Here is a 22,497-nt window from a genome sequence, read left to right as displayed (position 1 = left end):
CGAGGGGCCCCTCCTTCCTTCCCACCTGATCTGTAAAGGTCAGATCAAGATTACCAGGATGAGCTCTTCTACCAGTGTCTTTCCCTGGAGTGTCTGAGCCCCTTAGGTTAGGAGTCTGTTCCAAACTTTGTTTCAGTCTGTCCAGGTCTGAAGTCCTCCAACTGCAGTTGCCGGCTCTGTCCAGAGAAAAGCTGGTGCTTGGGGAGGTCAGATGGAAGGTGCGGGCTCTGGAGGCTAAGCAGATGTTGATAGAGGAAGAAAGAGAAGGCAAGATTGTCTTCCTATGCATACATTCCGGTGGATGGATTTGTCTTTGGGGAGTAGCATCCATCATAGGGTACTGGTGATGGTTTGCAGTAGTAAAGGGCACCTGCTAACAGCGTAGGGTGGGGCCCGGTTGTGGAAGCCTTCTAGGTTTTGACGAGGGAGTGCTGTGATGAAGGTGTGTGGGGGAATGACCACTTGCATGACAGTGTGCTGGGCGTTGGCTGCCATCCTCTGTCCTCCCTGGCCTCTCAGAGGGGTCACACCTGCTCTGCTTTCAGTCCATGTGTTTTTGGTGTGTGGCACATGCCTCAGTCCGCCTACTCATCATGTCACTCCTGGGACCACACCAACTTGTTTCAGGGTAAGCATGCAACCCAGTGAAACTCAGCCAGTGTTTGCTTGGGCGTGGGGGAAGCAGCGGGTACTGCCGCCATCCTACTGGGCACGGACGGATGTGGTAGGAGGGAGGCTGGTTGCTGGAGCCATGGACAGCAGAGAGCTGGTAGCCGGTGGAGAGGGGGCCTGACCGGGAGGCCAGGGTGAGGAGCTGGGTGCATTGAACCCCTGGCCAGTCCGAAGCTGGCCCCACCACTGACATTTATGAATGTGTACTCCAGAAAGCCTACCGTGGCTTCAGCCATATGAAGCTGAGATTTCTCTCTCTGCTCCTGGAAGAGCCCCGACAGATAGTGGTGGAGTCAGATCTGCAGGCACTGCTGCTGGTGAGGAGCCTTTTGCTAAACATTCTGGGTACAGAGTAGACACTCAACTAATTAATAACATGGATTAATAAACTAATTAACTTAAACAGGTTCAAACTGGGGGATGGCAGCCATTTAATTTTCATAGGGTTCTTTCATAAGTACCTGGTACTTAAAAAATAATTTAGCTTCATGGCAGAATCATTTTTGAGTTACTTTTTCAGGCAGCTTGAAAATAGGATCATGTCCATGCAGTGTCCACGTGCGTGTCCCATGAGCGTTTGTCTCTGTGTTACAGTGAAGATCTTTTATGGGTTTTACAAAGGGCAGAATCTTCTATTTCTTTTGGTTGCGTGTCTTGTGTTTTCTTGGAGGCGCTTTGTGATTTTTGCCCTTCCCTCAATATCTGACCTCTGAATAAATGGTCCTGGGAAAATACTTTCATTGGTTTTACAGTTTTAAACAGATGAAATCTGGCTTTTGGGAGGATTGGCCTTCCTGATTTTTGTACCAAATAGCAGGAGTCGAAAATTCCTGAAGCTTCGTGACCACCATCTTCTACTTTTTAAGCAATTTTATGTAAATAAGGAGAAATGTTTTTTAATTACTTTTATTTATATTTTTGCAAGCAAGTTCATTATGTAACATTTTACAATATCATTTTCCTTTCCCAGTTTTATGGAAATATGTAAGTTTAATGTATGTGCACAATAATGATGTGATATACGTATATACTACAAAATAATTACTATAATAAATTCAGTAAATATCTATCACTTTACACAGTAAATTTTTTTCTCTTTAGATGAGAACTTTTAAGATCTCTCTTAGTGACTTTCAAATATACCATACAGAACTGAAAGTGCTTCTTTTAAACTGGAAAATCACATTTTTTTCCTGCTAGCATAGCAGATTATAACAATTCTAATATTCTAAAGAATTTTAAACTTTTTATTGTTTCATTTTTTCCTCTGTGTCAACATACTTTGCAACTACAAATGCATATTCTATGTTTGTTGAATACTCTGTTGTGGTTACTTACTACTTTAACGGGAAATGAAGGCACAGACATGAGGTGATCATGCAGTGGGACTGAAAATCAAATCTCTGAAGTCTTTGTTGAGGATTTATCAGCGACTACTGTTTATTACTAACTTCTGAGCTGTGCGCTTTTCCTCTAACATATGCAGGTACTTGTGGGTGGGGTCATTCATCGTTCAGGAGCTGTGGATTTAAACATAAATCATCTTAGTGACCCAGCAGCCTAGCATAAATAAAACCATTTTGCATTTCTAATAGAGTGGCCATTTCTATAATTAATGCATGGCTGGTCACAAGTGAAACTTGACTCCCAAAGCTCTTATCCCCATGCTGTGGGTCACTGCACCTTCTGACCTGCAATACACCGGTGCCCATCTCAGGATGCTGGCCAGCTAGTCCTGGGACCACCCAGGTATCCAGGCTCCTCAGGCCTCCCTGGTACCCTGGAGGTCTGCCCCTCCAGAGCAAGCAGGGCATTCGAATGCCTCACAGAGCTGCTGTGTACTGAGTTATTAAGGCTTTGGCTTCAGCCAGAGCTTTTTCCTTGTCAACCATGTTACTCTCTAGTTGACATTTTAGAGGAAATGGAGGATAGGCTTTTGAGCCATTGCCTTTCCTTACTTTGCCGTATTAGGACTGGACTGAAGAGGTCAAATACAAGGGAGGTCTAGCTGTGGGACCTTAGGCAGTCGATGTACACTTCACTCCCTTCTATTTTAACATTTGTAAAATGGGCTAACCATGTCTCCCTCACAGCGAGGGTTACAAATAGTGTATGGACAACACTCAGTACGATACCCGACATGCAGTAGTTGCTCAGTAAAAGGCAGTGAGTATTGTTATTATTATTACCCTTCCATCTTCTGCCCCCTCTGCTCAAGGGAGAAGTTAGGTGAAAGGAATCTGCCACAGTTGTGCTTCCTTCTTTACTGTCAGCTTTTCTGGAAAATGAGTCCTGGGTTGGCCCAATTGTGACTCTCAACAGTTAGCTAGTAGGGGGTGGTGGGCCCTGCTTCAGGTCAGAACAGCCTCCGCACCCAAGACCCTGGATGGGGGAGGACAGCTTCCCTCCCTGGGAGCTTCCAGGCTCGGCTGTGTAGCCTTCACCTCAGTTTCCTAGTCCCTGTGCTACCACCGCGCAAAGTCTGATGGATGGACATTCATTATCATGCTTTTTAAACTGTTGTATGTGCATGCATGTTTTTTGCATTGTACCCATGTTGTGGCTCACATGTTCTGCTTACAACTGCACGTTTTAGGAAAGATGAACTCTGCCTTTACTCTCAGCTGCTCGTTAGTGTGGTGGTCTCCGGTCTGGTCTCTGCACCAGTCCTCCTTGCCGCGGAGCCACTTTCTCACTGCGGGTGTGGAAATACCCTGGGCGGGCACTCAGAAACCTGATTGGTCCATATGCCATGTAGCTTGAATATCATCATTAGACTAAAAAAAAAAGATGGGTAGCTAGGTAGGTAGATTTTTAAATATTATGGTTTCAGAAGTCAGGTTGGCTGGCATTCTGACATAAACATATATTTTACATAATTCTTTTTAAATTCTATTTTAGAGAATTCTATGAGCATTAAGACTAACTATACTACTTTTTAAAGGTCCAATCTGATGTCCTTTGTTAAAGAAAGGCAACCAAAATTCTTTCACATATTAAGCGCTGTGCTTAGGTAGGCATGTGCCTCTTTCTTCTTCGGGCCTTGAACGTGAGGTTCAGCCCAGACTCTGAGCCTGTCTCCGTGACCTGTGCAGCACCTATCTGGGCTGAGGCTGGTGCTTCTTGTCCTTAGGAAATCACCAGCATTTTGTTGGCCAGCCACATTACTGAGAGGCTGAATTTTTGCAGGGTTTAATGTGGAGTCATTATTGTGTGTATTTTCGCCATTGCTGTTTTGTGTGCCTTGTAGCTTTTCTCTGTGATACCACTGTGTTAGAACTATGACCTGCGAGGCTGGAGACAGGCATCAAATACCTGTCAGGTCCTCTGTAGAAGTCAAAACCCCAAGACAGCGACTCAACTGCCTGTGCCCAGCAGTTGGGTTTTAAACTCAGAACCAGAACCAGAGCCCAGACCTCCGGACTCAGAGTCAAATACTTTACTCTTCATGTTGGTAGAGTTAGAAAATGTCATGATACCAAATTTAGCACGACAAACTATTTATCTAGCTGCTTTTCTTAGATTGGAACATAAATTTGTTTTAGGTTTTGGCTGTGGCAGACATTCTGATTTTTCCCTGTTCAGCAACCTCTGGGTCTCTTCCTCCGGGTGGCAGTGACCTGCAGCCTAATTTGTACGATGCTGAGCGTCTTTGGCCCAAGGAAAGCCAGGGCCATAAGTTTTTCTTCTGCCCTTTTCAAGACAAGTAACCCTCCCCTGCACTTTGGGCTTCTTGTCCTGCAGAACAGCTTTACTTTCCCAGAGCATCTAGGATGCTTCTGGAACCCAGTATGTTCATCAGTCCAGTGTTTGCCCTGCGGGGCACAAAGGCTCCTATTCTATGAAGCTTGCCATTAGTCAGTGGTGCAATGGGGAACTGCAGAGAGGCCCTGGTCTTGTAGTGATTTACAGGGTCCTCCTGATTCCAGGCAGCGAGGGAAGGACTGGCCTGGGCTTGTGATCCCCAGCCGGGTGTCCCATTTCAGGCCTGGCATTACCTTGTGGGGTCTGCTGTTTTCACTGAAGCTTTTCAGTTTGGCCTAGAAAAACTCATGAAACCCTCCCTCCCTCCCTCCCTCTCTCTCTCTCTTTCTCCCTTTCTTCCGTCCTTCCTTTTCCTCTTCCTTCCTTCCTTCCTTCCTTCTGTCCTTCCTTCCTCCCTCCCTCTCTCCCTCCCTCTCTCTTTTTCTCTGTCTCTTTCTTTCCTTCTTTCTCTCTTTGTCTCTCTTTCTTTCTCTCTCTCTTTCCTTTCTCTCTCTATCTTTCTTTCTCTCTCTCTTCCTTCCTTCCTTTCTTTTTTTCTCTTTCTTTTCTTTCTCTCTTTCTTCTTCCATTAAACTGGAGCGCAGTGTTTTCCACAGAGTCTGTACAATTTTTGAGGAGAGACTGATTCGATGGTCTTCACCCTTTCCTTTTTCTCAGAACCCAACGTGGTGTAGCGCATGGGCGTTTTGTTGAATTGGATGCTTGGTGTTCTAGCTTTTCTCAGTCCCGAGATTCCTGAACGCCTCCTTGGCCAGCATTTGGGCTCTTGTGCCCCACTTCCAGACTTTCTGTCTGTGGGTTTATCTCAAAGCATATTCCGATACTGCTTTGCGAGTGTAGATATACAGTGTACTTTTGTCTTGAAGCACTCTATTTGCAGATTCTTATTTCATGTATAAAGTTGCTTAAAATAATTGTTCATTGATTATCCTAAGCATATTGATTTTTAATTACAGGGCTACATTGCCCTCAAAGGTAGTCAGCAGTGCTCACTGACTTGGCGAGCTTGAACTTTGGGGTTAGACAGACCTTCCCTACCAAAGGAGGAAACCTGCCAGGTCTCTAAACGCAACCCACAAGGGGGCTGTGTAAGATCTTAACTCCTGGGGTTCCTGAGGGGATTCACTGAGGTCAGATATGCAAAGCAGCGGCACAGTGCCTGGCATGGGGTCTGTGCTCTATACATATTGGTTATTGCTTTTATTATTATTACTGATAATTTTTCCATCGGCCAACAGCCACCAGGATCAGCCCGATCCATGAGATATTGGTGCAATTATTTAGAACACCCCCATTGTGTCCCCTTGGCAAGTCCAAATCTCTCCCCAGAATTTCTGCCAACCCCTCTGGAGGTTTACGTTTTCACCTTGGGCCTGATCTTCCACTTTCACTGGATTTGTTCAGGGTACAGCGCGTTTCAGCAAACATTTATACGTCCTTGTACAGCCGTCCCCAACTCATCAAGGCATTATGGGACAAAGCCCAGTCCTCTGAAGATCCAGGGCCAAGGGAAGGTTGATAAAGCAAAAAGCTGAGATTAGACTCTTCCTCCCCACCCCTGGATTCTTTCCCCAGCCCACTACCTAATCCAACAACACTTAAAATGAGGTCGATAGATATTTTCTAAAATGCACCAAAAGATTCACAGTGCTTGTGTTTGAATTTTGAGGCTAGGGATGATTTTCTCTCCTTCCTTCTATATTTCTGAACCTTAAAACATTACATAGATCAGTATATGCCTCAACTTTTTTAAAGACCAGTTTTTAAGCCAGAGGAAAAAGCTTCTTAGGATCAGGAAGACCTCAGCAAACGCAGGACAAATCCTTGCCCAGTGGTCCTCTAATCTAATCCTTTAAAACCTATCCCTCACAAGTTACTCCTCATGGGAGTTACTTTTCATCTTGTGTGCATCTCAGCTGGCGATGCCTTCTCACTGGCATCATTAATAGGCTTTGTTCTTGGAAACGTCTTGACCTGCCATTTGCTTCTGGAAAGCTCTTTGCGTGCTTTGGCCACTGGCTGCTTTGGGATGGAGTCTGAGAGGCCACGCTGTGCCCCTCTGGCTTCCACCCAGTCTGACCTCACTTCCGCAAAGACTGGGACCTCTCCTTTCTCAGCTCCTGTGAGCTCACAGCTCCACCCGCTGTGCGATGGCTTCTGAAGCCTGCGTTCCCGGAACACGCCTCCACGTGTTCCATATTACAGAGCTCCTTGTGCATTGCACAGGCCTTGCCTTATCTGATCTCTCAGCAGCGCTCCACACAAACACTCCTCTCTTAGACCGTTGCTTCTGCACAGGCTCCCTTGACATCATGCTCCTCTGATTTTTCTCCTAACTGGCCATTCCTTCCTAGTTGGCTTTTTGGAATCCTTCTCTTGCATCCAACCTTCAAATGCTGCATGATCTCAGATATAGTCTCCCTTTACAGGCTTTCTCTAAGTAACCTCTTTAGGTCCCATGGTTTCAGATACCATTCATATGTCAATGACTACAAACTTAACTGCATTTCAGCAAAGCTAGAGTGTCAGTGATTTTAAGATGGGCTGAGATTTTATGTACCACAAAGAGAGACAAAAACACTGCCCCTTAAATGGCACAATGGCTTCTTACCACATTAATCATAAGACGTGTTGCATTTTTAGAAGTGTCAGAAGGTGAAAATTGTACACTCAAGAGTTAACAATATATTGTAATATGATTTGCATAGATGAACTGCCATTTGCAGAGCATGATCACTTAGTATGTCTTAAGCATATGAAGACACACTAAGTTCTTAGGTGTTCCTAGGAACACACAAATGAGCTGCAATAACTTTGTCTAGGGAAGTTGGTGGTTTCCTAAGAGTCATCTCTCTTCAAGTTAGAAAGAGACTTTAATGCCATATAGGTTATTATATGTGTCAGCACAATAGAATTAAGTTAAGTGAGCAATAAGGCAGCAATATTGAGTCCGTGGATCTTCAACACAGTGACACAGTTCTTGAGATTTACTGCATTTTATCCAGAGTCGACCGGCACTGGAGAAAGCTCTGGCTACCTTTGTGCAAACCACGTGGTGGGGGTGGGCAGGGCTCCCGGTCTTCAGAGAATTTCTCAGATCACTGAATTTTAAATCTTATCACCCATTTCTTTGATTGTTTCACAGCACTGGGAAATCATGCTGTTGGTGCTTCCCTATTTGCTTGTCATTTCTTTATTCCTCTCACTACTTCAAAATTGCTTTTGACAGCTGTGGGACCTGAAAAACCAGCTCCGACTTTTGAAATGTAATATTCCTGCAGCGGCCTCCAAAGTTAACATGAAAACATGGAAAAAAATCTCATTAAGTATTCTAGTATATGACCCTCTGCTATCCTTGCTCGGTTCTATTGAGGTTTTCTAAAAATAAGCTAAGTGGTGTAGCTACTTCCTTCACTTCTGTGGGGAGAATAATTCATACTAAATATTTTTGTCTCAAAATAGTATCTTATGTTCAATGTGATTGTCTCAATAAAACTTTGTTTCATTAGTCTAAGTACCAGAGAAATGACTTGATTTTCATTTTTAGATATTGTTAACTGGTATATCATCCCTGGACCTCCGCTTAATTTAGTTTGGCACATTTTAGCATGCAAATTAGTTTTTTTTCCCATAGGAATGTTCCAAAAATAATATATCCCCTTTCTTCTCTCTTCCCACAACTCTCTTCCATAATATCGTTGTTGCAGCTAGTTTAAAATAGAATGTTTAATGACAAATGTTTAAATAAAATAATCCAATCATGTGGGAATTGAAAAATAGTCTCCTTAAAAACTCTTGGGTCAAAGAAAAAAATAAAAACTCCAGTTATGGTCTATCTAGAAAGTAAGAATAATAAAACATGCAGCCAAAGATTTATTTGGAGGAAAATGATTGGACTTAAATTTTTGTTACTAAACAAAAAGAATAAAACTCAATGAGCTGACTATTAAACCTGCAAGTTTCAAAATGAACAAAAATAAAAAATGCATGATATCCCCGAGGAAAGAAAGGTAAGACCTGCATTAACAAGCACAAACAGAAATTAGCAATTAGGAGAGAGAAAAATTATTAAATTAATTAATCCAAGACCTGTTTCTTTGAAGAAAAACCTTTGCCTATCTAACGGCAATAAAGTAAGAACAATGAGAGAAAACATGAAGAGAGAGATTTACCCCACAGATAAGAATTAAAACATTGTAAGAATTTTAAAAGTAGCAATTAGAAGATAATTTGTAAGTAAAATAGATGTAAAAAAACAACCTTGGGACCTCACACAGTTCTCCCAGTTGCCATCAGCTGCCCCATTGTAGATTCCTGAATCACACTGATGGTCTGAAATATCTTCCCTTTCAAAAGCAATTTCAGTTTGGGGAAAAATCCAGAAGTCACAGGGTGCTAAATCTTCGCTGTATGGGTGCTGAGTCACCTGGGTGATTTGATGTTTCACCAAAAAACTGCACAAGATGTGATACATGAGCAGGCACATTGTCATGATTCAGTTGCCCATACCTGTGGCCTCCTGAATCGTCTGAATAGTATCCATGGAGGAATGTTCAAGCTTAATGCTACATACTCACTCAACCGCATCTAACGCCTCCACTGACCAGTACAGTGAAGGTGTCGTTGTTCACCCCCGTACATTCCAGTCCACTCTCCTTGGCTGCCAGGTTACATCGATGTTGTGCAAACTGTTCTTGTTATATTAACAATGGCTGGGATTTTCTGGACAGACCTTGAGATATATGTATATATCCAAGAGAAATGAAAGCATGTGTCATCACAAACACTTGTCCCAGAATGTGCACGGCAACGATATTCACAATAGCTGAAAAGTGGAAGCAGCCCAAATGTCTATCAACCGCCAAATGGGTAAATAAAATGTGGTATATCCATATAATGGAATATTACTCAGCAATAAAAAAAGAAATGAAGTACTAATGCGTTCTAAAATTGGATAGATTGAGAACATGATGCTAAGTTAAAGAAACTAGTCACAAAGTATGACATATCCCATTTACATGAAATGCCCAGAACAGGCAAATCTGCAGAGACAGGACCTAGAATGATGGCTCCCTGGTGCTGGCGTGACTGGGGGAGACTGCTGTGGGCACATGTCTTCTGTCTCGTGGGATGAGGACCATGCTTCAGAATCGATTGTGACAACAGTCACACAATCATGATAGGCACAACACTGTGAACATGCTTAAAACCACTGAACGGTGTACTTTAAATGGGTGGGTTGTATGGAATGTGAGTCCTATTGCAATAAAGCTGTTATTGAAAAAACAGAAAACAACACAAGTGTGGCTGCTGTCACCACTCTCATTGTCATTTTGAAGCTTCTAGTTCACATCATTAAACACGGGGCAAAAGAGGTATAAATACTGGAAAGAAAGGGGCAAATCATTATAGAAAGCATTCCTCTTTACTCAGAAGATCCAAGTAACTTCATTGAAAAAATTAGTGGAACCAATAAAAAAGCATGTTAAAGACATACAAACTCATAAGAAGTAAGCCATAAGGTACTATCCTTACTATTGAAACTGTTCTGATAAATGATGATCACCTAGTAGCGAAGTCCATTGATATGAAGACCATTCACGAAAGAGAGACACAGGGATGATCACCCCTATAAAAGAAGGTGGAACATATCAGTAACAAAAGAAATACTTTAAAAAACAGTAAGATGATAGGTTCTTCAATGAACATCTTTACGAATCATAACCATTCACAAGGCCTCAGGAACTATGTAACCACCCCGAGGTAAAGACAATGTCTCAAATATCTAACTCTTTACTGACTTCATTAGATCCCTGGAAATTAAGAAGTGGGATGGGATCCGGAAGGCTGGTTCAGTTCTAAGGGCTCAGAGGAGATGGAAGCAATGGGTGTCTTGCCCCTGGAGTGCTGTTTGCCCCTGGAGTTGTCCTGAGCAGTGTTCAGTAGGTCAGATTTCCCCCCTGAGTCTCCTCTGGAGCCGTCGAGAAGCCTTGGGCCCTCCAATTCTATCAGGACCACAGCTTCTCCACTGGGCTAAAGGATGGAGCAAATACGATTCATTAGTCCCTAAGCTGCCTCATGGAAGCAGAGAACCATCCTGACTTGAAGGATGAGGGTTGAGCCACTGTCTGTCTTCAGTTTTCACTTGTCCCGTAGAGCTTGTCCTGTCACTCCCATTGCATTTCATATTAGAATGATCCTAATGCACATGACCTTGACACTGCTCTGCATGTAAGAAATGCATGCTTGATAAAAACGGTTTCCAAGAAATCGCTCCTAACAGTTAAATTAGCTCAGTGGTAAGAATTCTATGTGTCAGACATATTTTATTACAAATGAATGCGAGAATCTTAATTTGGGAAGTTTTCCTTGTAAAATGTGCAGAACATATTTTTGATAATTTTTATTCCTAGATATATATATATATATATATATATATATATATATATTCCCTGCCTTGAGACAAGTTCTACAACTGAGAAACACATAGGAAAGTATATTATTTCCTTTTTAATAAAAAGTAATTTATACACAGTTATTGTGTGAACTCACAACTTTGATGTACACATTTCCTGCCTTAAGCTAGAATTATATAATAACAATGAAATGAAAACTCTGACTTAGTTAAAACACAGAAAAGGTAACTTTAAAGAATAGGGTCTGTAAATCTTTTGCAGTACCTTTATGATTATATTTAAGTAATTGGTGAATTTTTATCTTTTGATCTGCAGATTCATGGTCTATGACCTAAGTAATTTAAGGGGCCAATTGGGTTTTTCTTATTAGTAGAATTTTCAAAATTGTATTTTTGGATAAAGTAGAGGGTTGCCTACCCGTGGTTTATTTTTATTACTAGCTCTTGTGCTTTAACTGTAGCTGTGTCCAATTCGTTTTCCCAGGTCGAAAATGTCCGCTTGGTAGATCGAATATCTTCTAAAAAAGCAGCCCTCGGTACTTTGTATTTGACGGCTACTCACGTCATCTTCGTGGAAAATGCACCCGACACAAGAAAAGAGACGTGGGTACGCATTCCTCCTTTTGACTTCACATTGTTTGAAGTGACGTGAGATTCTCCACTGTTTGGCTCGTCCCCAGGGTGAGGTGGGTGGGCTTTGGGTGTTTGGGTGTTCAGAGAACTGTTTTGGGAATGTGATCTTTGCCCTTTTCTGCACAGAGTCAGATCTACATCTCCTTACTCATCTTAAACGCTGATTATGTGGCCATCATCAAAGATAGACCCTAGGAAGAGCCAGAGATACAAGTGGTTCTTGTCACAGCTTTTGAGTAGAGACTCGAAAATGTCAGTATGCCAGAGATAGTCATTTCATCCTGTTATCTCCACTGTTCTGAACTTTAAAAAAAGATGTAAAGGAGAGCTAGGGAAGAGTCCTATCAACGGGTATTTCTGCTTCTTAATGATGAGACCACTGGGTATTTCTTATTTTATATAGCCAACTCACCGTGATGTAATGAGCAGTGCCAGAATCCCTGAAGTGTAGATCCAGCCCTTTCTGTATCCCATAGACATTGCCACATTTTCAGAAGAAGGTGGCAGGTCCTACTTACTGGAGAGGAATTTAAAGAATGAAACGCTGTCACTGAGGACTAAGCAGAGACCCTCCTGAAATAACAAAGATACTCTTCAGCATGATTTCCTTCAAAATAAATCTCCTCTGCAGCCGGCCTGACCCCCAACAGCTTAGAAAACAAGCTGTTGAACTTGAGCATTCCATGAGGAATTCAGGAGCATGGGGGCCCCTCCCAGCAGAGTCATCTCCAACTTTTGTTGATTGCAAGGTTTATTTTACTAACTTCTCATGACCTTGTTTAATTTTAGCCATGAACCGCAATCAACGTTGGACAACCAAAATGTTCCCTTACCTGGACTTGTACAAAATGGTACACTGAATAGTTGGCTTCAGATAAGGAGCTTAGATATCAGAAAGCTGGGCATTGAAAAGTAGAATGGACCCTGGCTGGTTCGGCTTAGTGGTTTGAATGCTGGCCTGCAAAACAAAGAGTCGCTGGTTCAATTTCCAGTCAGGGCACATGCCTGGGTTGTAGGCCAGGTCCCCAGTAGGGGGCACTCGAGAGGCAACCACGTTGATGTTTTTCTCCCTCTCTTTCTCCCTCCCTTCACCTCTTTCTAAAAAATAAAATAAAAATAAAATCTTTGAAAAAAAAGAAAAGTAAAATGACAAAATTAGTCAGTTGGTTGTTTCCCAAAACATCTCAGGTCTTGTTATCTGAGCGCAGGTGAGGAGCTATTCGGACGGGGGGGAGTGTTGCCCATTCCTCTGTGTGGCTCAGAGCTCTGAGTCACTCCCTGTCATATCCATCAGGTATTTGTGCTGAGCTTATTCACCTTAACCTTTGGTTGTAGATTCTGCACAGCCAGATTTCCACCATTGAGAAGCAGGCCACAACAGCTACGGGATGCCATCTGCTTATTCGTTGCAAGAACTTTCAGCTCTTACAGCTCATCATACCGCAGGAGAGGGATTGCCACGACGTGTACATTTCTCTGCTCCGCCTTGCAAGGCCAGGTAAGGCAGAGGAGCCCGGCATCTTACATGGACCTTCTCCTAAGCAATCCACGAAGCACATTCGAGAAGTTTCTGTCGTGCTTGAGAATCATATAGTGTTATGGAATCAGATGCTCTCCCAGGCCCCAGATGAGGCCAAGAAACCTGAATAACAGCATTCCTCTCCCTGAGCTGTCTCTCATGAACCACTTCCATTATTTTTAGTATTTTTTTTTTATCTCTGGGCGGGGTGAGAAGTATGTTTGTTTCCCCTTCAGGATGAAATCATTTTAAAATCATGCCTTTCTGATCCTGTGATAATCAAGTGACCTTAATGGAGGTCTAAGACCAAAGTGATACATTATTCCATATGGAAAACGTTGATATCCAATGATTCTAATACAGTCTTCCCCATCCGGGGGCTTCCAAGGTTTGGTTTCTGTTGCTTTTGGATTTGTAATTGATGTTTCCCAGGGTTGGTGTAACTAGACCTTTGTTCATATTAATGACTAGTCAAAGTATGGAGCTGCTGGGTCACCTGAACAGCACCTCCTGGGGTGTCCTGGGAGGAAGGTGTGGTGGACTTGAGGAGCATGGCGCTCAGTTACTGTCCTGGGTCCTCAGATTTCTAGCCCACTGCGCCCTTCTACAGAAGCCTTCCTTGTCTCCCCGCATGGCTTGTGTGAACTGCGGAGCTCTTTTGCTTAAAAGAAATACACCTTTAAGTTTCTTGGGGGAATACAGTGAAAAGAGGTCACTTATATAAAAGTCATGTTCATGGTAGTGTTCCCCAGAAGTCATTAGTAAGGAAGTAGGATATGAATGAGCATGAGGTTGCTTTTGCTAAATGCTTTGTGATTCAGGACAGTTTGATCATAAATTCTTCAAGGCGTTGGGTTGAGTCCTCGGTTTCTTATGCTTTGGCCATCTCATCTGTGAACAGCCAAGTGCTAAAGTTAGGTCATGAAAATGATGCCAGGGAGCTGTTGGAGTCTGACGATGTTGACTTTATTTGCTCCTCTTCGAAGGCAGCTGGTTGAAGCTTTTTTGTCTTACTGTGTTGAAGAGAACGGCAGAGTTAGCCAGAAAAGCGGCTGAACTCTTCACAGACAGCACTATAATTGGAACAGAGGTCTGGGAAGATGCACGTTAGGTTGCATGCAGCCGAGAACGCGGGGACAATTGTGGGCCAGCAGTTTCTGTGTCACTGATTAAGGGACGCTCTCTGGATGATGCGTGTGCTCTGACCGGATTAATGGGGTTTAGGAACAGCCTGGGGACCTGGGAAAGGGCTGAGTGGCTCGGAGATCACACAGCCAGTGAGGGCTCTGGCGCCTGCTAACAGTGAGCGCCAGGACTGCCATTGCGAGGGGTCCCCAGGGAGGAAAATCAGTCTTCCCCTGGTTTTGAAAATACACACTTTTTCTTAAAGATAAAATTTTGGGAGTCAGGTGTTAGAGGTAGCTGGAGATCAAAGACGGCTCTGTGTGTGTGTGTGTGTGTGTGTGTGTGTGTGTGTGTGTGTTAGACTTTGAATTCTAGTGGTACACACTGTGGCTCTCTGCTTAGTCACCAACACAAATCATACACTTTCTCAGTCTCATTATGACGCAGCGAACCCCAAGGGCCTGTAGAAGATGACGGTTTCTTTAAATTACAAAAGCAAAACCATTCAAGAATCCATTTAAGTCAAGGCTTACGAAGCAGATCTTTTCAATGGTCTCACAATTCTCTCTTCCCTGAAGTGGGATTTCTGGGAGAAGGGTAGAATCAAATGACTAAAAAAGTTGGCAAGATTTGATTGGTTTGCCTTGTATATGAATTAAGATTGGTCAGAGTTTGGTCATGAACTATAAAGATCCCAGTAAAAAAATAATGTAGCCCAATTTGGGATGCTCCTTAATTCTCAGTAAAGAAATAACTTACGGTAAAATAATGGTATGGCCTAAATGAGGAAATAAGTTAATCCCATAGACTCAAAGTACTAATTAGGAAATGCATTGGATTAAAAGACCCCTATTGCTTTGAGGGCTTCCGTTTTCCCCATGTTCTTTTTTTTCTCCTCCAATTTGCTTCCTGCAGTTAATTTTTGTATCAATTATGATTCCTTCTGCCATGTCTGTGAACCTTTTGACATTTAAACTATGTCTTTTATTTTCCCATTTTTACTAAGCTGTTTTTCAGTTTACCTTAGTCCCCAATTCCTCTGCTATTCATTATGATTTTTTAAAAGAGTTTATTTTTATTTATCTTTAGAGGAGAAGGGAAGGAGAGAGGGAGAGAAATATCAATGTATCGTTGCCTCTTGTGCGTCCCCTACTGGGGACTTGGCCTGCAACCCAGGCATGTGCCCTGACTGGGAATCAAACCGCAATACTCTGGTTCACAGGTCTGCAGTCAATCCACTGAGCTACACCAGCCAGGGCTCATTATTTTTAAACTCTCAGAATTAATATAATATCATTTGCTGTATGTAATTTTTACTGTATTTAAGTAGTTATTGCAGCCGAAGCAGTTTTTACTGTGGTAACATCCTTTTTACTGATGATACTAACCTCTAAGTCCACTAACTCTTCCCTCCATGTTAGCTTCCCCCACCCTGAGGTTGCATTTCAACACTTGTTTGTTGGAAAATAAGCAGGAATGGTCTCACTAGCTTTATTTTAAGTATGCGAAATCCAATAATAGCTGTGTTATCTTCTCCCCCCTCCTTTTAAATGGTTTTCAAGCTCATTTATTTTAAGTTGCCCGCATTAAGCAGGCCATTTAGAGCAATTTAGCTTTCAAGGCTTCCTTTGGTTCTGAAATACCCGCATTTCTGCGTCCTTCTCATGACTTCTCCCTTCCCTCACCCACCCTTTCCATTCCCCTGATGCTCATTCCCGTTTGTTTTTCCTTCCCATGTTTTAAAAAAATTGTGTAAGGGAAACCACCTATAATATAATTGTTTTATTTAATATTTATACTGGTTGTTACAAGTTTTTTTAATTTTTAAAGTACTTTTGATTTTAATATTAAATCACTTTTCCCCTCTTAGGTAGTCCATAGTAAGAGGAAATGTACCCCCCAAATATTGTTCTCATCCCCTTTAGCTGGGTACCTGGGAAGCAAACTTGTTTGGTTGTTTTCCTTTCCTCCCGAGTGCTTCGTTTTACCCCCAGCTCTCTCTTTGTGCCATGAACACCTTCTCTGGGGAGGGAAGAAGCAAAGGTTGGGTGCACAGACACGGCCATGTGTGGGCTTGGTACTTCCAAGATGAAAGAGTTTCCTGGCGAAGGAGTAAAAGTTGAAGGAGTTTCTCCTCGATGGCTGCATCTTCTCCAGGTGGCTGGAGGCGGGGTTCCCTGAGAACCACTGGCAGTGACGTCACAGAGACGCAGGCTTCCCTGTGTTAGTGAGGAAGGACCATGCGGGTACAACACCACCAGTCAGCACGACGTGCTGGGGTCCGGCTCCTGGGGTCTACCTGGTCCTGTGAACACTGATTTGGCTTTTCTAGAAACATAGCCAAAGTGCCATTCATTCTGAATTGAACGTGGCGTTTCAGAAATTGTCATTTTTTTTTCCTGAAGAGCCAAACCTTCCAGCCTGTCTTTGTTTAACAATGATATGATCTACTAAGTAGGTTAATAAAGTAAATACTGGAATAACTTACACTTCACTTTTTCTGAAAACAAAATTTAGTTAGAGGTGTGCATTCCGTTTACTTCTCCAGCCTAAAGCATGTTGAGTGTTTTTTGCTTTTCCTTGGAGGATCTTCCCTGTCCTCCTAGTAATTAAGCCTGGGGGTGTGGCCTGGCCCCGGGGGCGTGGCCAGGCCCTGGGGGCGTGGCCAGGCTCTGGGGTTGTGGCTGTTAGTGCACCTCGTCATGAGACCTGTGGTCACTGACAGCTAACGTGATTGATGTTGGGTGTGATGACCCAGACTTGGTGACATGAAAATCCGGTAGAGTATTTAACACGTCTGTTTTGAGAGTGGGTGACAAATCAGGAATTTGACCTTCCTTAAATTCTGTCAAAGTTCAGATTCTGTAAAGACCAGAGATTTCTCTAGCCCTACTCTTGTTTTTAACTTACTTTCCCACCACTGACCAAGCATTCTGCTAGGTATTTTGCAGGAGAATGAGGGGAAGGGAACAGAGTATTGTAAAAAGAAAATATTCAGTAAAATTTGTGACTGTGTTAATGGTATTTTAATTGCTCTGATCCTCAGCTGAAGCCTTCTGCTGAGCCGGCCTCTCAGGAGGAAGCTTGTCCACATCAACAAGACTGTAGTTGGCTGACAAGAGTGTCAGTTTCTCCGCCCTCATGTAGAATTTTACTTAAAGTAAATTTACTTAAAATTTACTTAAATTTTACTTAATTTTACTCCAGTGGGCTGGAGGTATGGTAAATCGCCCCTTTCCTTAAAAACAGCTGAGAGCAAAAATTTCACAATTCCAGTGGAAGTCCCTTCTAATGTCTCCCACTTCAAGAGTGACCTCCTTTATGCCTGTTACAAATTATTCTTGCTTTAATTTATGTCCAGTCTCCTTGCCTCTTTGCAATGACCACCAGCATGAGCCCGTGCACAGAAAACTCTCAGTAGCCAGGTTGTATTTCTTCTTCTACCCTTAAACCTGTTTGTAAATATTTAACCAAGGGAACTTAACTTCCATTATTACTCTGTATTCATGAGCTCTTCTCTCACTCGGGGAACTGAGGCTTTCTCAAGAGATTCTTTTGGCATCTTAGACAAACTGCATTTGCAGTGAACAGGATGCTGTCGGAAGCCTGACTCATGAAAATGGTACATAGAGCTGGAGAAGATGTGTCGGTGTGAAGGCAGCTGTTCCCAGAACAGCATCTCAGTCTCGCACGCGGTCAGCCTACTAGCTGAGAGTACAAGGAGTGCTTTTTACCGAAGGTGTCTGCTTGGTGTTTGTGTGTGCACGTGCCTATATGTGTGCATGTTCTCTTTTGCTGAAATCACTGGTATTCCAAATTTTGAAGTTTAGAAATATGGTATCAAGAGAGACTGAAATAGAACATAGCTTATCTCACTGGTACACCTTAGCTTTGAACTTCATTTCTACAAAAAAAGTGTGTGTCTGATGAAGAAGTTCGGGACTGCAGATGTGATCCTTGTCCCCTCCTTCCCTGTCAATGAGTTGTCTCGGTAGCCATCACATTGCACTTGAAATGGAGCTTTGGTCTGGGGCTGCCTGTGAGCTTCTCCACAGGGTCTCCAGGTACAGGGCCTTCAGGAGCATTACATTGTCCATACTGATGCTTCAGCAGATCGAGGAATAAATGTGGGACCCAAGAAAACTGAGAGAAGGAAGAAATCTATTAGAGAAAAACGGGGAGTCAGGACATAGCATGGGGAGATCAAAGATACGAAAGTGGTCCATCTGGGCAGGTGAGAGAAGGCTCCGCCTTGGAGGAGCAGTGTGTGAGGCATCAGGGATTGTACTGAACAGTTAGATCACCTCATTTAAATCCACACTCCCCAGTGACTTGCTGCGTGACTCTGAAATGTTCCTCAACCACCCCGTGCCTCAGATTTCTGCCTATCAAGCGAGGCCCATCATGATGCCTACCGGATGGGTTCATACATCGAATTAGCACAAATCTAGGCTGAAACAAGGGTTTGGTGAGCTATCAGTCATAATTCACAATCACCAGAAGGGCTTAGACATATACTGCCCAGTAGGGTAGCCACTGGCTGTCGGCAGCTGTTGGAGCGTGAAGTGCCGCGAGCGTGAACTAAGATGAGCTGGTAAGAGCGAAAGACATGTGGAACTTCAAAGACAACACAAAAGAAAACATACAAAGTATCAGTAAGTTTTATATTATGTACATGTTGAAATAATATTTTGGATGTATGGAATTAAATAAATTAGTAAAATTAATTTCATTGTTTCTTATTAGCTTTTTACTGTGGCTACAAGGACATTGTAAATGGCAGGCATGCTTACTTATATTTCCGTTGGAAAGTCAGACCTGGACTAGATGCTGCCCACAACGAAGAAAACCATGGGCCAGGAAACTAAATCCCAGATCTTAGTGGCAAGGGGAGGGGTTCTGCATCTGGCCTCATGGGCATAAAAGGCGAAGATATCCTGGCAGAACTGAAAGAAGAATTTCGCTCTCTATCCTTCAACTTCCCCCTCTTGACCAGGGTGCCACGCATTAGGGATTAGGGTTTCTTTTTATGACTCCCATAAATATTGTATGAGCAGCACAACTGTGACATTTATGTGGTCGTAAAAAGTTCAAATGTTTTCAGTGCAAACATATAAATATATTTCAGAGTTTTTTTCAACTTTTTTTTTTAATACTGTGAGCATCGAAATGTGGCCCTGGCCTGGGTAACCGCCCCCTCCCCAGGGCCCGAGCAAACCCACGCTCAGGAGTCATAAACCTGATGTCTGATGAATGCAAGCCTTCTTCATTCATATTTATGCTGTATATTTTGTGTGGTCTGGGAAATATATTTGCTTTCAAAAGCAACTTTTAAAAAAAGCACAAGATGGAGGAGACCTTGTTTCTAAAATGAAAGAAACTCTTGCAAAGTTGAGTCTAGTTGTCCCAGGTCTTCCTGTCACAACTGGGAGGAGGTGGGTGGCCCTGCCCACAGAGATGGGGTGCACCTGGGTTCCTAGGGGCAAGGAGCTGGGCTGGCCTCTCCCTGTACTCCAGCCCAGAGAGAGGTGCTTTGAAGAGATTTGGCTCTGGCTTTGGCCGAGCTTGATTAGGCTTTATTCTCTCTTTTCTTGCAGTTAAATACGAAGAGTTATACTGCTTTTCATTCAACCCCAAGCTGGATAAAGAAGAAAGAGAGCAAGGCTGGATGCTGATCGACCTTGGGGAAGAGTACAAGCGCATGGGCCTCCCTAATGATTATTGGCAGCTCAGTGATGTGAACAGAGACTACAGAGTAAGTGGAGGCATTTCACTTTGAGAAAGCCGGGTCGTTAATCCCAGTGCAATCATGATTTCACTTAGCTTAGCCTGACTCCTGCTTGGCCTCCTCTAGTTCTCATAGCTCCGTATAAATACAGATAAGTGGATTCCTAAGTCCTTCTTGGTTATTGCTGGCTGTAGTTCCTACTGGCTCCTAGAATCAGAAAGTTTGAACAGGGGAACCTAGGAGACTGTCCCCTGCACACTCTCCCTCTAACGGATGAGGAAATGGAAATGCAGACAGGCCCAGGGCAGACCTCATGGCCAAGATTTTGGTGGGAGAGCTGGCCAGACCCTGTTCTCCCACCGAGTCTTTTTATAGCCCTGCGAGTGGTTAGTGGGGAAGTCGCAGAGACACTGATGGCAGTTTGGCACCAGCTCTGCTCTGTAGTGCCTGAGCTCTTGATTGGTACACAAGGTCCTGGAGAGGCTTCCCTAGAGAAATGTGGAGAAATATGTCCAGCCTTGCAGAAAGGAATACGGAGAGGAAGGGAAGTGGGAGCGGCAGGATTGACCCCACATTCTCTCTGATGAGGGGCTTGCAAATCAGTGTTGGTTTCCCTATGCACTTCAGAAATACGTTGCGTGATAAAAGTAATGTAAGAACATTGCAGAGAATTTGCAAAAAAAAATAAGAGGAAAAGGAAAACACTCCCACCATCCCATTGCTTTAACAATCTTCTATTAAGTTTTAAACTGTTCCTTCAAATGTTTTTCTCATCTGCATTATTTAATAAATTTTTATTGAAGTAATGTATTTCATTGTTTAAAATTAGAAGACATAGCCCTGGCTGGTGTAGCTTCAGTGGATTGAGCATGGGCCCGCAAACCAAAGTATTGTGGTTTGATTCCCAGTGAGGGCACATGCCTGGGTTGCAGGCCAGTTCCCAGCAGGGGACACATGAGAGGCAACCATACATTGATATTTCTCTCCCTCTCTCTTTCCCTTCCCCTCTCAAGATAAATAAAAATCTTAAAAAAAAATAAAATAAAATTAGAAGACATAGAGGGAGGAAACCATTTAAATATATATATATTTAAATATAACAAAAATGGAGCCATATTATAGACTGTATTATTCTGCCATTAATATATTTTATACTGTTCAAAACATTGTATAATATTATATCATATGACTAATCAGTGTACCTGTGTGCAATCTTTAGATTTTAGATTATTATTATTTATTCTTATTTTAAATAACATAGTAAGAGCATTCTGATAACTATACCTTTGCCATTTTAAAAGAGAGCTTCCTACAGGTACAATTTCTAGGTCAAAAGGTTTAAGCACGTTTTGGGGCATATTGCCAAAAGGACTGTGGAAAGGGTGTAGCAGGCTACGTGAACTCTCAGCGGCTGTGTACAAGAATGCTTGACAGCTTGATAGTGAGACAAGCGATTTCTCATTTAGTTTTAATATGAATGTTTGGATTTCTTTGATTTGTAGCCTTCTATGTGCTGATTGATCATTTATATCTTATCTCTCATTGATCGACCATTTCCAGTCACATATTTTGTATCTTGATTATTTCCTTCACCCAACCATAAGGGTTTTCTACATGGCTACACAGTATGCCTATCAGTCAGTTAAAAGACCATATAACATTTTAGGAAATAAATATTCCATAGTGTAGTTAAGTATTCCCAATTATTGGGCATTTAGGGGACTCATTTTTTATAACCTGGTGAGTTTATTAACTCACCATGCAGTCAAATTTCAGAGCATGCCAATCTGTTTCCTGTGAGATGGATCTCAGGGTGGCTTAACTTGTATCCCTTCATTACTAGCCTGGCTGAACTTGTGGTTCTTGGCTATTCACGTTGACTCTCCTGTGATCAGCCTAGTCACATTTTTATCCCTTTTTTCTACAAGGGTGTGTTTTTCTTATTGATTTGTGGAAGGTCCTTATAAATTCTAGATAATAGCCTGTTACCATGTACGGGTGTTGCAAGTATCTCTTCTGACAAGATATTTCTGTCTTGTTCCTAGGGCATTTTTGATCTTCAGAAGTTGGTTTGTTTTTTTTTTTTTTTTACAGATTTTATGTATCTTTAGAGAGAGGGGTAGGGAGGGAGAAGTAGAGGGGGATAAACATCAATGTGTGAGAGAAACATTGATCAGTTGCCTCTTGCTCGCCCCCAACCAGGGACCTGGACTGCAACCCAGGCCAGTGCCTGGTGACCTTCCTACAGGACAATAGCCAACGCACTGAGCCATGCTGGTCAGGGCCGATGGTCAGGAGTTTTGAGCTGTCTATCTTTTCTATTTTGTTCATGTTTTAGTATATTGTTTTTTTAAATGCATGATATTTTTGCTAACAATACAAATTGACACTGTAAAATTTTAACAATTACATTTTCATTAATTATGGGTGTTACAGCTTTGTAATAAATCTTACTGGTCATGTCCTTCTACATTACTCTGAGTATCTTGAACTTATAGATTAGTTAGGATACAGTGGATGCTTCCATGATACTGAATTTTGTTCATAACTATAGTAAAATCTAACAACCATAACCTCACACCGTAAGTAGACATTTGGGGCATTTTTGTCTCAGTCAGTGTAAAGTCTCTGGTTAATGTA

General features: G+C 42.6%; 1 protein-coding gene across 1 annotated transcript in view; it reads left to right on the top strand.

The window, feature by feature from the left end:
• The window catches only part of MTMR7 (myotubularin related protein 7), a 70,335-nt gene that overhangs the window by 11,248 nt on the left and 36,590 nt on the right, over positions 1-22,497 (top strand). The window contains exons 2-4 of the mRNA XM_037128872.2: positions 11,337-11,459; positions 12,821-12,983; positions 19,727-19,884. Coding sequence (XP_036984767.2) covers positions 11,337-11,459; positions 12,821-12,983; positions 19,727-19,884 — 444 coding nt within the window. The remainder of the gene's footprint in view (positions 1-11,336; positions 11,460-12,820; positions 12,984-19,726; positions 19,885-22,497) is intronic.

The sequence above is a fragment of the Artibeus jamaicensis genome, unplaced genomic scaffold (assembly GCF_021234435.1).
Source record: "Artibeus jamaicensis isolate MK-2021 breed Jamaican fruit bat unplaced genomic scaffold, CSHL_Jam_final scaffold_833, whole genome shotgun sequence".
In the NCBI taxonomy this organism is placed as follows: domain Eukaryota; kingdom Metazoa; phylum Chordata; class Mammalia; order Chiroptera; family Phyllostomidae; genus Artibeus; species Artibeus jamaicensis.
Note: the sequence above shows the minus strand (reverse complement) of the source record. Positions and strands in the feature narration are given on the sequence as shown.